Genomic DNA, 13702 nt, shown 5'->3' on the forward strand with positions numbered 1-13702 from the left:
CTGCGTGTACTGCAGGGGACGCGCTGATCTCGTCTGGAGCGGGCGGCGGTGTGGGGCCTTTACCAGCCGGGGGAGTGTGTGCTTGTGCGGACCACGGTCGTGGGTCGTGCCCACCCTGCCCTGTCTGTCGCGTGTGGGCTGTGGCGATTTTGTAAGCACTTCCGTATCTGCGCATTGAGCGCAAGTCACATTGCGCACGCACTAGGCACACACCCGAATGAGGCGACGCCCGCTCCCAGCTCCCACATCGGCCCCTGGCTCTCCCTCTCACGAACCGATCCTGTCACCGACCGTGTTTGTTATGACCCCCCCAATGAACACACCAGTGAGGGAGGGCGAGACGATCGAGGGGGGTGATGCTCCGATAAACCCTCCGGATCTTCGACAAAAGTTGGACATTTCTTTTTTTCAAAGTGCAAGGTGTGAATAAGAGGTTTATGATAGGGCTACTACGACGAACTATGCGACAATCGACTGGGGAGCAGCCCCCCAGCACATCCCGCACAGAGACCTCGTAGTAACCCTACTAGTACCACCGATGCGATTGCTCAGTCAGTGACTGACAGTCAGTCAGCAGCAGACTTTGACGATTGGTGGCCTCGCGCCCTCAGTCGCCCTCCTCTACTGACGGCCCTGCCCCAGCCCAGATGCCTCATCCAGGGTGGTGCAACCACTCGCGCAGGGAGAGGGAGACAGTCGGCGATCTGCGCCGCGCAGAGGAGCTCCGCCTCGTCTGCGTCGAGGACGTCCACCGCAGGGCTATCATAGCGCCATATGACGCACTGCCTGTTGTTCATTACTTCGCAGGTGCCAACGTCGAGGACAATCTCACTGGTGGCGGCTGCACTCCCGGCCGGCGGTAGGAGAGATGAAGCTAATGTACTTGGCAGTGTACGGGGCCTTCCGGCGTGAACAGTGCCCCGGGACGAAAGAGGAGGCGACGTCTCTCTCGTCCACGAGCGCCTCGATGTGCGCATCGACGGTGTAACCAGCTTTGAGAGACGGGAACGAACGGCGGTGAATCGCCGACAGGTGCGCCTTCGTTCCTACCACCACTCCCACCACCGCCAGCTCCGCCGTGGACCTTGCCGGGCCCTAAGATGATGTAGTACCGTGGAGCAGCTCGTCCGTGCCGTTGTTGTACTCTGCTGTGGCGCCAGCTCGGTGTACAATACGGACGAAGACGGCCACAGCAACGGTGTAACCAGCGCGAGCAGGCAGCGCGAACCGCTGTGCCTCGGCGCCCCCCCCCCCCCACGCCGAAATCCTCGAGTTCTTTGGCAGCGCTTGTCTGTCGTTCTCCATACCGCCGTGGCGTGGCAGACGGTGAACGAGCTAGCGTGCGGGGACAGCGGCATTGTGCACGGTGCTAAGTGCATTGCCGTTCTTAACGGAGTCGCTTAGGCGGCTCCGGTGGTGTGCCGGTGATAGTACTAGCACGCGCCAGTTCGCACCTGTGTCGAGCCTGTGTGCTGTGAGAGAGAGTTCTTTTGTTTAAATTCTTTGGCAGGGGTCGTTCTTCGCCCACAGCAGCAGCTGGCAGAGCAGGCGCAACGACGCCCGCCCGACTGGGTGGCATACACAGACGGGTCGGAAGACCTAGGGATAGCAGGGTGGGCCTATGCAGTACTCATCGGGGGCGACGCCATCGGCGATGAGGGGCGTCGCTGACGAGCGAGGGCTACGGGCCAGTTGTCACTTCGGCGGCGCACCCTGCCTACCTCGGCGCGCGAAAGCATACCAACAACACGGCGGAACTAACCGCCCTAGCCGAGCTCCTCCGGGCTCTTCTATCCTCGTCACCGCAACGAGCGGGCTCACGCGGAATAGTGCGCACCGATAGCGAGTACGCGGCGGCATGCATGATGGGGAGGGTGACCCCCAAAACGAACAGACAGCTGGCGGAGCGCCTTCGTTCCCTCTGGCGACGCCTTCGCGCCAAACACACCGTGACGTGGAGGCATGTGGAGGGTCACAGCGGCAACAAATGGAACGACTACGTCGACGAGCTAGCTGCTCGCGGCAGGCAGGGTGACAGAGGCTCAAACGCTGCCGAGTGGGCGGACGGCACCATATCCCGACGAACACTCCCGACGAGGAAAGCAGCGCGGAGGGGGGCGACAGCACAGTACCATTGGGCACGGGGCAACAGGCGGCGGCCAGGACTCGGAGAGGGAAGATGATAGCGACGCCGACTGTGGGGACCTGCTACACCAACGGCTACAGCCCCAGCCAACCCCGTCAGCCTCCCCTCGCCCGCCACTGACCCTGAAGCCGCACCCGTCGAACCCTCGCCGTGCCCCCCGAGTTCGAGCGATATGGTCCGAGTACGTGCCGAGCGAGCAGGCGAGGGAGATCGGAGACGATCGGGGAGCACGATGCGTAATTGCCCTCGATGTTGACCCTCCCCCACCACAATTCTCCCCGGACGCCGCCGCTCTCGCACCTGCTATGGTCTCTCTCTCGATACACAACACGCTCGCCGACTTGGCAACAAGGGTTGACTCCCTCGCGCTAGGCGACGAACCTGCCCCCGCCCCTCGGGGCGGGGGCCCCCGCCCCCCCGGGGGGCCCTTTGGCCCCCCTCCAGGGGGCGACCCCTCCGGGGAGGCCGGCTTTCCCCGTGCCGGTTCTCCCCAACCAACCCCGCCGGCAGCGCGAGCTGCCGGCCACATTGAGCAGTTCGTCCGCGTCGCGCACTCGTCCCAACCGGGGGCCGCTGACTCGTTCTGCGCGCCAACGGCTGGTGACGCTGTGTTGCCCTTGAGCTAGTCCTTCCCCGGTCGCCTAGCCTCTGCGCTGTCTGGCGAACGCCTGTATGCCATGCGCGCGGACCACGCTTGCGTGGATACGTGGCTGGCAGGCTGACCCGTGTGCGGGGTAACCCGCGCACGGGGAAGCTTCACGGGTTCGAGTCGCCAAACATTAAGCAGCGGAGGTGTGCCGAGGGGGACCGGGAGGCGGTAAGCCGTCGTCGCCCGGCGCTGCTTGCAGCACCGTGGCGATGGCGCTAAGAGGTTCCTCTTTTCCGCGCCCCCCCCCGCAAGGCGCGCGACACACACACGCTTTTCAGGTATACCCGCGGGTTTTACCCGGAGTTGGCCTTATGTCGTCTAAGTTCATGGCCCCCGACCATGGGGGTCTAAGTCCGAGCCCGGCTCCGTGCGGGGGCTAAGTTGAGCGCTCGCTCGCTGCAGAGGCTAAGTGTAGAGCGACCCTCTAGCCGTAGCCCTACTACCCAACCATTGACCTGGAGGAGTTGCGGAGCGGTGCTGGCGGGGGAGGGGGCGGGAAGTCCCGCCACGAACGCCGGCGGGGGCGCGGCGGGAGCGACGGGGGGGGGAGGGGATGGAGTCGGAAGATGATGGGGATGGTCCTCTCGGCGAGCACGGGCGAGCACCACGGTGCTCGCGGATTCGACCATCCGCCTTCTGACTGCGAATCCGACGACGGCTTCTGTGAGGACGACGGCTTCTATCCCGTCCCCCCCGCCCCCCCCCCCAAGTTCAAGAATTGAGGGAAGTCTTGAGGTCTAAGAGAGGTCTAACACAGGTCTAGAGCGGCATGTATCACGGGAACCCACTTTTCACGACCCATTCCCACCCACGCCAAGTGCCGCCCACATCGCACCAGACAGCCGCCGCATCCAGATCCACACCCACTCCCCCTCTCCCTCTGTCGCCGACACGAAACTACTGGGCTCCGCAAATCGCACCCGCTGCCGCACCCTGGCGGCGGCGAGGACAGCCTCTGCCCTGGCGGCGGTGGTCGCATTCGCAGCGGCATTGCCGGCGGCGAGGCACCGGGCCGTGGCAGCGGTGGCGACGCCCCTGACCACCGCGACGACGCCGCGTGCCGTGCGCACCAGCGCAGCGGAGGGCCACGACGCGCGGTTGGGCGTACTGTGTCCGGCCTGACCCTGCGCGTCGGCGGCGGCCGCCCAGTGCTCGAAGCGCGGGGAGGGCGTGCGCCCCCGCGCCTCTTCAACAAGCGCGGATATCAGTTGGTCTCGTCCAAGGCGCTGCGCGGCGGCGACGAGCGGGCGAGGGAGAGCGCCCTTTGGGTCGACCGCCGAGGAGAAGGTGACGTGCGTGCTCTCGCTTCCTGGCACGGCGGTGAAGGACCAAGACGAGCGGACCAGCTCCGCCCTCACCACCCCTGGCTCTTGGGAAGGAAAGGCGGGATGCGATGTGGAGGAGCACGACGAGAAGAAGGAGCGCAACCGCTCGTCGACCCGCTCGTCGCACGTGAGCACAAAGTCACGGTCAGTCAGAGGCCACGGCATCGGGTAAAGCTGGTGCGCCACAGTGCGGTTCCCAGCATGGAGGAGCGTTTGCTCGGAGAGGCGCTCATTCCACTTGAGGTTGAGCGCCGGCTCGGCAAAGACGGAGAGGAGCGCCGCGATGCTGAGATCGACGGTGGCTGACGCAGAGACCTCGAGCATGGTGGATCGGGCTGGTCACCGCTGCTGGTGGTTGGGAGCGTTGGCCGATCAACGAGGCGGCTCCGGCCGATATGTGACTGACAACTGTGGGGTATCGTCAATCGCAAAAAGAATTTTTGCGTGATTCACGTAAACGCACAACCCCGGACCCGAAATCGCACAGAGTCACGCAACACGGGGTCCCAGGGAAGGCGAGCAAAAACCTTATCGCGCGCGCTAGACGCCGACTCGGAGGCCATTCACACAACAGGCAAAGCGCGGACGACAAAAAGAATTTTGAAACAAAACTCCCTCGCACGACACTCAAAGTTGCGGGTAGAGCCATGCCCGACTTTCGAAGGCGAGGCCTCTGCGACGAGTGCCAGCCGCGCTGCGGAGCCACGCCCTTCGAGCCGCGTCCCGTCGGCACCGTCCCTGAGTGTGTCTCGCCTTGGCGACACACACTCGACGAGGACAGTCCTGCTGAGACAACATAGGGTTTCAACACGAACATTCCCAGACCTCCGCTGTAACTCGCCAGAACCGATGCCGGGGTAATACCGATGGCAGTGGCAAGCAAGCTGGTCGGCGCCTGTCTGGGGTCGAGTCTCCCCCTCCCCGCCCCCCTCCCTCCATCCCTCTGTTTTGTTGAGAACATGCGCGATCGTTGGAGGCTCGTGTCTTCACCAGCTTCGCTTGCCCGATAGTAGTGGAGCATTCCGATGACAATGGCAGCGATGGTGCAGGTACGAGGTCTTGTGTCGCTGCATGACTGGAGAATCATTTGGCTTGAACGGTTGGTGTCTATTCGCGGTTGACTCCACGGACGCCGTTGATCAGCTTTGTAAGGTAGCGCCGAGCGCGCAGGCATTCCTGCGTGCGCTCACGGGCTTCGACCGAATCAAAGTTGCGGTTGGGGTTGGCATCGAGTAGCTGCTTCCGCACCACTGACTGCAATGCTTGGAGAGTGGTCGGAACGGCATCGATCTTCGGCGTGGGGCATGATCATCGAGATGGAGCCGACTGCACACCTCAGTTACAGTAACCCCAAACAACCTGACGTGGCGGCGGCAAACATCGGCAGGGGACACAGGCGCCTTGTTGCCGATCTGAAGCTTACGAGTATGTTCGCTCGCGAGCAACAGCAAGGGCAAGGATGGAGAGGGTGAAATTCGGCTCGGCTGGAAGGGGACATATGTACGCTTCGGCAACACGGAGACCGAGCTGCTCAAGTTGGTCAATAAAGGGCGCGGCAAGTGGTCTCCGTCGGGAGCGACGGCAGCGGCGGTGGCGGGGGAGGAGGAGGAGGCCGAGGAGGAGGGGGAGGAGGGGGAGGAGGAGGATGCCCCCACGAGGCCGCTCCAGCAGCTGCCTGGCGATTACCGTTTTGCGCGGGAGCTGGATTGCGATTTACGTTTGTTTGATTTTGAGGCTTTCGGAGGCTTTGGAAAGGAGGTTCGCAGCACCCTGAGGGAGGCGGCGAACCAGCTGAGCAACAAACTTTCGCACGCTCAGCACCTGGACGCGGTCACATGGACCACCAAGAACTGGCACGGGCTGCAGATGCACGCTTGTCTGTCGTCCTCCACACCGCCGTGGGCCCGTGGCGTGGCAGACGCCACTCAGACAGTGAACGAGCTAGCGTGCGGGGAGAGCGGCATTGTGCACGGTGCGGAATGCATTGCCGTTCTTAACGGAGTCGCTTAGGCGGCTCCGGCGGTGAGCCGGTGTGTGTGCCAGTCCGCGCCAGTCCGCGCCCTTGTCGTGCCCAGTGTGCCGTGAGAGAGGCTTGTTCGTCCAAGAATCTCTTCTAACTCGTGCCAGTGTGCTGTGAGAGAGGCTTGTATCTTAAGAATTCTAACGTGAGCCTGTGTGTGTGCCAGTCCGCGCCAGTCTGCGCCCTTGTCGTGCCAGTGTGCTGTGAGAGAGGCTTGTATCTTAAGAATTCTAGGGAGGGGTGGAAGAAATGTGAAACGATTCGGATTTGTGAAACGCCTCTCTCGCCTTTTTTCGCGAGCCACAGGCGCTCGCCCTGTGAGCCACAGCGCCTCCGGACAGCGTGCCGAGCGCCTGCTACAGGCCTGCCTGCAGCCCAGCCGCACTCGCTGCGGCGGCAGCTAGTCGGTTCGGCCTGGACTCGCGCGCGCCGAGATGGGAACCCAACACACGGCGCGTCGACCCGCCTACGCTTTTGCAACAAAGTCTGCTTGGCTTGTGCAGGTGATGCCCAGAGCAGCAGAGACGACGCCGGCAGCCTCGGCTCGACCTCGAAGGCGGATCTCGTGGCCAAAAACCTGTGCTCTATTCGTCGGTGGTTCACAGTAGACGTCTGTGTAGGGAAGCTCTCGCGTCGACTACGGCCGCCGAAGACTGTCTATGAGGGCACACCCGAGGAGGCGCCGATTTCAAGCACCGTGCGGCGGTGTCCAGGTCACAGGCATCGGCTGTGACACTGGAGAGTCGAGCAGCGGCACTGAACTTCCCTACAGGTCATTCCAGCGACCCACGGAGTACGGTCTCAGTGCGCAATCACTCTACTAGATCCCATCCTTGCCGGGCCTCTGCGAATGTAGGTACCGAGTTCATGCGTGGTCAGGTTGCAGGCCCATACTGCCTGGCCTCCAGCACCTATGATCACCGCGCCAGGCCGCAGTCGACGACGTTTGTGTGCGCTGGCCGCACTCAACCGTTGAGTCGCGGTGTATCAGTCTGACCACACTCGGGACCGCGTAGGCGATGTGGGCGACTCTGGCCGTCCTGCATATGACCGACCATGACCCAGGAGGAGTGTACACGAGACATATCGTACATGGCTGGCGTTCTCGCGGCAGCACTATCGCGTGCGGCCGAGTGCGAGCTTCCGTGCCCGGTGCCAGACGCACTCGGCGCCAGACGTCCTCGGGAGCTCGCAGTTTTGCCATACTTGCCTGCCCTCCCACTGGCTCGGCGCTCCTGGTCCCCACCCTCGTAGGCAAGGCTGAGCGACCCCGAGCTCCAGGGCGCCATCGCCGTGCTCGGCGGCGCCGCCAAGGGCGCGAAAGACGCGCTCACAAAGGACTAGACGCGCTGCTGCTAAAGAAGCCGGGCACGCTCGTCGCGAGAAGTGGCTGCCGCCGCCGTCGGGAGGGCGGCAGCCACTTCTCGCGCTGCCCAACGCGCCTTCGCCGACCGCCGCGCCATCGCCGATGCCGTTGCTCGCGCTACCGGCGCCACCGGCCGCGCGGGCCGCGCTGGCGGCGGCGCCGCCGGCCGCTGCGGCTCCGCAGAAGCGATCCCTCGCGCAGAATCGCCCTCGGTGCCGCGGCGGGCCGGGGGAGAGGGCGTGAGGGTGTCTGTGGTGGGTAGGGGCCCCTTGCCCATCGGGTCGCTGCGCGCTAGAGCAGCGGCGGCCCGCCTAGGGGGCTCAGGGCGGCCTGCCGGAGGGTGCCCCTAGAATGTGAAACACCTCCGGGGGAGGCCAACTTTGAGTGGTTGTGCCGAGTACTGTTTAAGGGTTGTGGGGCTGCTGTGGGCGGTTTTGGGCGTCCCTGGGGCACCCTCTGGAAGGGTCTGGCCCGTTGGTTCGGGGGGCGTCGCGTCTAGGGGGTGTATTCACACCTCAAAAATCGTTTCACGGAAGGTACACCCCTCCCTAACTCTCCCCGCGCCGCCTCCGCCACCCGCGTGCCTCCGCCCCGCTCAGCTAGTCCCACGCACGGCCTGACTGCTTGGTTCCTCTCGACCAGCCAGCGAAAACTCGCCGTTGGCTCTCGCACAACGCCAACGAGCATGGCGCCGCGCAATCGTGGCGAGGAGCTGCTGGCGGGTGGTGTAGCGGGCATCGTGTCTAGGACCGCCATCGCGCCGATCGAGCGGGTCAAGATCCTCGTGCAGACGGGCGCCGGCCGCTCAAGTGCTGGGTACACCGGCCTGGTGCGCGAGATGTACCATAACGAGGGGCTGCTCGCCTTCTGGCGCGGCAACACCGCCGGCGTCGTCCGCGTCGTGCCGTACATGAGTGCCACCTTTCTCTGCTACGAGGAGTACAAGGCTGCGCTGCTCGGCTGCGGCGCGCACAAGCAGCAGGCGGCGCTCGCGGCGGGCTCGCTCGCCGGCGTGACCGCGGTCTGCCTGACGTACCCGCTCGACCTCGTGCGCGCGGCGATGGCCAAGCCAAGCTCTCTCTCCTTCTCGGACCTGTCCTGGACCTCTCCTGGAACCTTCCTGTAGGCGATGGCCAAGCCAAGCTCGGTCTACACGTCGATGTTCCACGCGCTGCGCTCCATCCTAGAAGCGGAATCTCTCCCCATCTCTCCCCATCTCTCCCCATATCTCGGGCCCTAGAAGCAGAGTACGGATTCATGTACCCCAACCAGCGCTCGAGAGGACTCGCATTCAACTCTATTCGGCCGTGTTCCGCTGTATTCCCTGCACTCGCCACCCCCTCGTCCTCACGCGGTGCTCTGAAGACGCTGCACAGCACCGACCTCCCGCCCTGAGGTTGGCGTACTCAGCGCGTAGGCGCTCCATCTCTGCGGAGCGAGGCGTGGGCGCGCTGTACTCGGGCATCTCGGCGACGGTGCTCGGTGTCGCACCGTATGCGGGGCTCAAGTTCGCCTCGTACGAGGCCTCAAGGGGGAGATATGGGGAGATATGGGGAGATATGCCCTAATCTCTCCGTACGAGGCGCTCGAGATCACCCGAGATCGTTCGAGATCACTCGAGATCACCCGAGATCGCTCGAGATCACCCGAGATCGCTCGAGATCACCCAGGCGCTCAAGGGCGTCGTCGGCGCGAGCCTCGGACTCGACGAGTCGCAGCTACGCCCGTGGCAGCGCGTGAGCGCCGGCGCGCTGTATTCGCCGTCCGTTAGAGCAGACAGACCGCGGGAGCGGGTGCCGCGGCCAGTGCAGACCTGGCCTGCGCTGTGACGCGCGCGCGCGCCTCTTCAACGCCCTCTTCACAGCCCGTGTATCCACGCGACGTGAGATGCCGGCAGTACCTGACGTGCTCGCGCCCGAGTGTGGCGCTGTACCTTAAAGGTGCAACATATGTAGAGAGATATGTAGAGAGAGAGCTTGGGCTGTACACGTGACGCAGGCGCCCTCGGCAGCTGTGCGGGCGTGCTGGCGCGGGCGAGACACGCCCGAGAGACGTCCGAGACACTTCTTAGGCGCCCTCGCCGGGCTGCTCGCCCAGACCGCCGTCTACCCGCTGGACGTGGTGCGGCGGAGGATGCAGATGCACGACGGCAAGACGGCGCTCTACTCCTAGGAAGTGTCTTGGCAGTGTCTAGGAAGTGTCTAGGAAGTGTCTAGGCAAGACGGCGCTCTACTCCTCCCCGTGGAGCGCCGTCGCGACCATCGCGCGCGAGGAGGGCGTGCGAGGAGGTCTGCTCACCCACGCGCACGGGGCCTTGCGCTTTGAATGCCGCGCCAGCTCCTGCCCGCGTCTGGCTGTGGAGATGAGGGCTGCCCCCCTTGCCCAACCACTTCGTGGGAGAAGTGCACCTTCCCTTACCTCGCCCTTAGGCCTCTACCGCGGCCTCTCCCTCAACTGGCTCAAGACGATGCCGAACGTGGCCATCTACATGAGTCTGTACGACATCCTCAAGCTGCAGCTCAGGGGCAGGCTGACGCACGACTGAGGTCTGAGCGGCCGCTCTGTTTGCATGATGACGCTGTCTCGGCGCTTGTGAGTTATGTGTGTGCGTGCGCGCTTCTTGGAAAAATATCAGCCCAGGGATCTCTCGAGACTCGACAAGCGAGCGCTAGTGAGCTAGTGAACGCCCAGCGGGAACCGATATGCCTCACAAGTATTTTTATACAATACTCAGGTCCCGCTAGCAAGTCATGAAAAGATGAACAGGGTAAGGGAGGGAGCGAGCGAGCGGCAGCGGGCTCGCGTATGGTCCTATGGAGTGTGTGTGTATGTGTGTGTGTGTGTGTGTGTGTGTGTGTGTGTGTGTGTGTGTGGCACGCGCGCGGATCTCCATGCGTCCGTGCGCGTGTGTGACGAGGGAGCTAGCTCGTCGGCTCGCCAGGCTCCGCTGTGTCAGCAGCGCCGCGGCGGCGCTTCCACGACGGTGGAAGCGCCTGGTAGGATCCGTCCAGGAGCCAGCCGAGAAGCTCGTAGGCCTCGGGCGACGGCAGCACCGACGGGCCCATGTAGTGAAGCTCGCGTGTCCGGCCATTCTGAGACCAGCCGCCGAGCCCGTTGCCCCGAAAGCGGGGCACTCGGATGGCCTCCGCGCAGCCGTCAAGGGCTCCGATGCAGCCCGGCAGCATGCCGCTGCTCTTTGCGTCAAAGCCCGCCTGGATCTGGTCGAGTTCAGTTGTGTCGCCTGCCTTCGCGCTCTTGAGAGCACGGAGGAGCCGGTACTCCAACTCAGGGCAGGCGTGGATTGCGTTCACCACAGGCCAGACGCAGCTGCCCATCACGCTGCTTTTGCGCGCGACCCCATACCTGTCCAGGTCCTCAACGGCCGCCCCAGCGAGAAAGCGCAGTGCCACCGACAGCTTAATCTCGACGCTGAGCGGTGGGGCGGCATGCCCGGAGCGTGCCCCTCCACCCGCCGGTGCGAGTGAGGTGCGGCTCGAGGAGGGTCGCCAGGTCTCGGAAGGCAGCGCGAGAAAGCCTGAACTTTCGGCGGAATCGGTCGTCAGAGAGACACTCTGCCAGAAGCCGATCTCACGGACGAGTTCGTTGATCGGTCCGAGCAGAGGAGCCGCCCGCTTCCGGCGTCGCTTCTTCCGAATCCGCTTTGCGCCTTCGAGGCATGCCTCTGCGATGGCCAGCACCACAACCCGCTGATGACGTGTCCAGAAGAGCAGCCGCCCCTCGGCGGTTGGAGCAGCCGCTTGCACATTCCCCCACGCCCGCAGCATGTCGGCGAGAATCTCATCAGCGCCCTTGATCGCCGCGGGTCGCGTCGCAATCGCGAGGGCTGGAAGCCACGACGGCAACATTGTGCGCTGTCCGCGGGCCGCAATTGAACTCGCGCCTTGGTTCGTTCGTTCGTTCGGTTTCCGCCGCGCGCCGGGCCGTGGAGGCCCCCTCGTTTATTATATTACCCAAAAGCCAGGCCCACAACGCCCTCTATGTTGGGTCAAGGCGGGCGCCTAGAAGAAAGCGCCGCCCCCCGAGGGGGAATCCCACCCGTACCCCGAGCCCCCGTCGAAGAGCGCGTCGAAAGCGTCGTCGCCTTCGTCGTACTCCTCCGCGTCAAAGCACCGGACCGGCTCCCCCCGGCCGTGCTCCCTTGCCCAGCGCATCTGCCGAACATGCGCACGCTGCTCCTCGCGCGCCATCTCCTCCGCGGCGCGCGGCGTCCACCCGGTGGACGCCAACAGCGACTCGAGCGTCGCGCGATAAATCGCCTCGCCTTCCTCGCGTGATACCACCTCCCCTCGTTCGGGAAGCGCGCAGAGGGTCGTTCGAACGAACTTTCGTTCGGACGGGTCGGTTCGTTCGTTCGTTCGAGCTCCCACTCGTTTTATTAAAATGAACTCGGGGGCACGGGACGCGGCACAAACGGGGCACAAACGCCAGGCTACAAAGACGGGGAGGCACGTAGTGACGCAGGGGAGTCTAGGCGACGGCGGCGTCCTCCGACGCCGCGGCGAGCCTGAGCTCGGTCGCAATCTCTTCCGCCGCCGCGAGCTGCAGCGCGACTGACATGCGCTGGGCCTGCAGCGACAGCCAAGCGTCAGCGCCTGAGACGCCAACTCACCCCGCCGCCCCGGCCCCCGCCTGGCGCGCCAGCTCGCCCCGACGGACACACAGCGCCTCGTGACACCCTCACGCGCTAGCTCAGCATGCGCTACCACCCCTTCGCCGCGCGCAAGAACCGCCCCGCCTACGCCGGTCAGTGCCTGAGACTTCAACTCACCCCGCCGCCCCGGCGCCCGGCCCCCACCCCACTCCCTCCATCATCCGCTTCTCAGTCCCACATCCGACAATTGCTCGCTCGCCTGCGCAGGGCGATGGGACACAAGCATTCGAAGGAGAAGCTTGACGGGGAGGTATCAAGCGTCAAGCAGAACTACAAGTGCTTTTGGCCGTGCAGGTCTTTGAGTTCGACAAATGGGGGAAGACGCCCGTCGATAAAAAGCTCTCTGACATCCGCGAGACATTGCAGAAACTCTCGGACAAGGTCAAGAAGGCAGGGAAGACCAAGGCCATCCCCTGGGCGGAGACGGCATAACTCGCAGTACTCGAAGCGCAGTATGCGTTTATCACCAAACATCAGGAGTGGGCATCCGGTGCAAGTGGGCCAGTGGCTCCCGGAACGGAGACTGCAAAAATTGGCTACAAGTATGCGCTCGTACCCCTCGATAACTGGGTGCGCAAAAACACACCTCGGGTCCGGTCGATGACGCCACGCAGTTCCATCCCGCATCCGCCGGCCCCAAGCTCGTGATTCTCCAACACGAGTCAACGAGCCCGATGCCGACCCTCCGGCCATGCGGTGTCCTCTAGGGAGTCCTATGTGCACCTGTGTTTGCACGCTCTCCGAGCGACCTGCCTGTGCGCTGGTCTACGAGAGTGGCGGTATGCCGTCCTCCCACATCCTCTCTTGGCTTGTGTCTTGGTTTGTTTCTTTTTTTGGCGATGAAGTTCTTTTTTGGTCTATGAGAACTATCGAGAGCGGGTTGAGCGGTGCGAGCCGCCTGCAATACGTTGTGTTTGTTGTTTTGTTGCCCTGCATGGAGGCCCTTTTTCACATAAAAGCACACGCACCCCGGGCGAAATCGCACAGTGACAGTCGGCTGCGAGCGAGAGCCGCGACTGTGTTCCACATCACCCGCGCGGAGCACCCGCCTCGCCGCCAGTGTGTCCTTGGTCCTCCGTTGTGTACCGCCCGAACTCCCCTCTGTTGTGTACCGCCCGAGCTCCCCCCACCCCCGCCCGTCCTCCACGCACCCGCTCGCCGGCCGGGCGCCACCGCCGTGCCTCCCTGTTGCGCGCTCCGGCGGACGGCGGCGGCGAGCTGAGATTGCCCGAGATTGCGAGATCGCCCGAGATTGCCGTGAGCCTGTCCGAGATCACCCGGACGGCGGCGGCGGGACCGCGGGGGTCTTGCAGAGCGGGCAGATGCGCTTGGCGCGGAGCCACGGCGCGATGCACTCGAGGTGGTAGTCGTGGCCGCACGGGAGCGCGAGGATGACGTCGCCCTTGGCGTGGCCTTGGGGGGTAGGGGGGGGTAGGGGTGGGGAGGGGGAGGAGGGGGGCGGGCGCGGTGTACGAGCATGTTGTCTGCGTGTGTGGTGTGTGGTGTGTGGTGTGTGTGGGGAGG

General features: G+C 64.3%; 3 protein-coding genes across 3 annotated transcripts; 1 reads left to right on the forward strand and 2 right to left on the reverse strand.

Annotated features, from left to right (window-relative positions):
* Window positions 1-3507: 3507 nt before the first annotated feature.
* Window positions 3508-4520, reverse strand: EMIHUDRAFT_446330 (hypothetical protein). The gene has a single exon (XM_005761051.1). The coding sequence runs from the start codon at window positions 4442-4444 to the stop codon at window positions 3587-3589; it is 858 nt and encodes a 285-aa protein (XP_005761108.1). The 5' UTR covers window positions 4445-4520; the 3' UTR covers window positions 3508-3586.
* A 3591-nt stretch (window positions 4521-8111) lies between these two features.
* On the forward strand, window positions 8112-10066 carry EMIHUDRAFT_446332 (mitochondrial solute carrier protein). Its single transcript, XM_005761052.1, has 7 exons — window positions 8112-8563; window positions 8633-8679; window positions 8924-9029; window positions 9177-9252; window positions 9578-9655; window positions 9723-9794; window positions 9936-10066. Exons 1-7 carry the CDS (start codon window positions 8192-8194, stop codon window positions 10049-10051), a joined length of 867 nt encoding a protein of 288 aa, XP_005761109.1. The 5' UTR covers window positions 8112-8191; the 3' UTR covers window positions 10052-10066.
* A 1459-nt stretch (window positions 10067-11525) lies between these two features.
* EMIHUDRAFT_249024 (hypothetical protein) lies at window positions 11526-12084 on the reverse strand (the record flags this gene model as incomplete). Its single annotated transcript, XM_005761053.1, has 2 exons — window positions 11526-11792; window positions 12004-12084. 2 exons carry the CDS (start codon window positions 12082-12084, stop codon window positions 11526-11528), a joined length of 348 nt encoding a protein of 115 aa, XP_005761110.1.
* Between the last annotated feature and the right edge of the window lie 1618 nt (window positions 12085-13702).

The sequence above is a fragment of the Emiliania huxleyi genome (assembly GCF_000372725.1).
Source record: "Emiliania huxleyi CCMP1516 unplaced genomic scaffold EMIHUscaffold_729, whole genome shotgun sequence".
NCBI classification, from domain to species: Eukaryota; Haptophyta; order Isochrysidales; family Noelaerhabdaceae; genus Emiliania; species Emiliania huxleyi.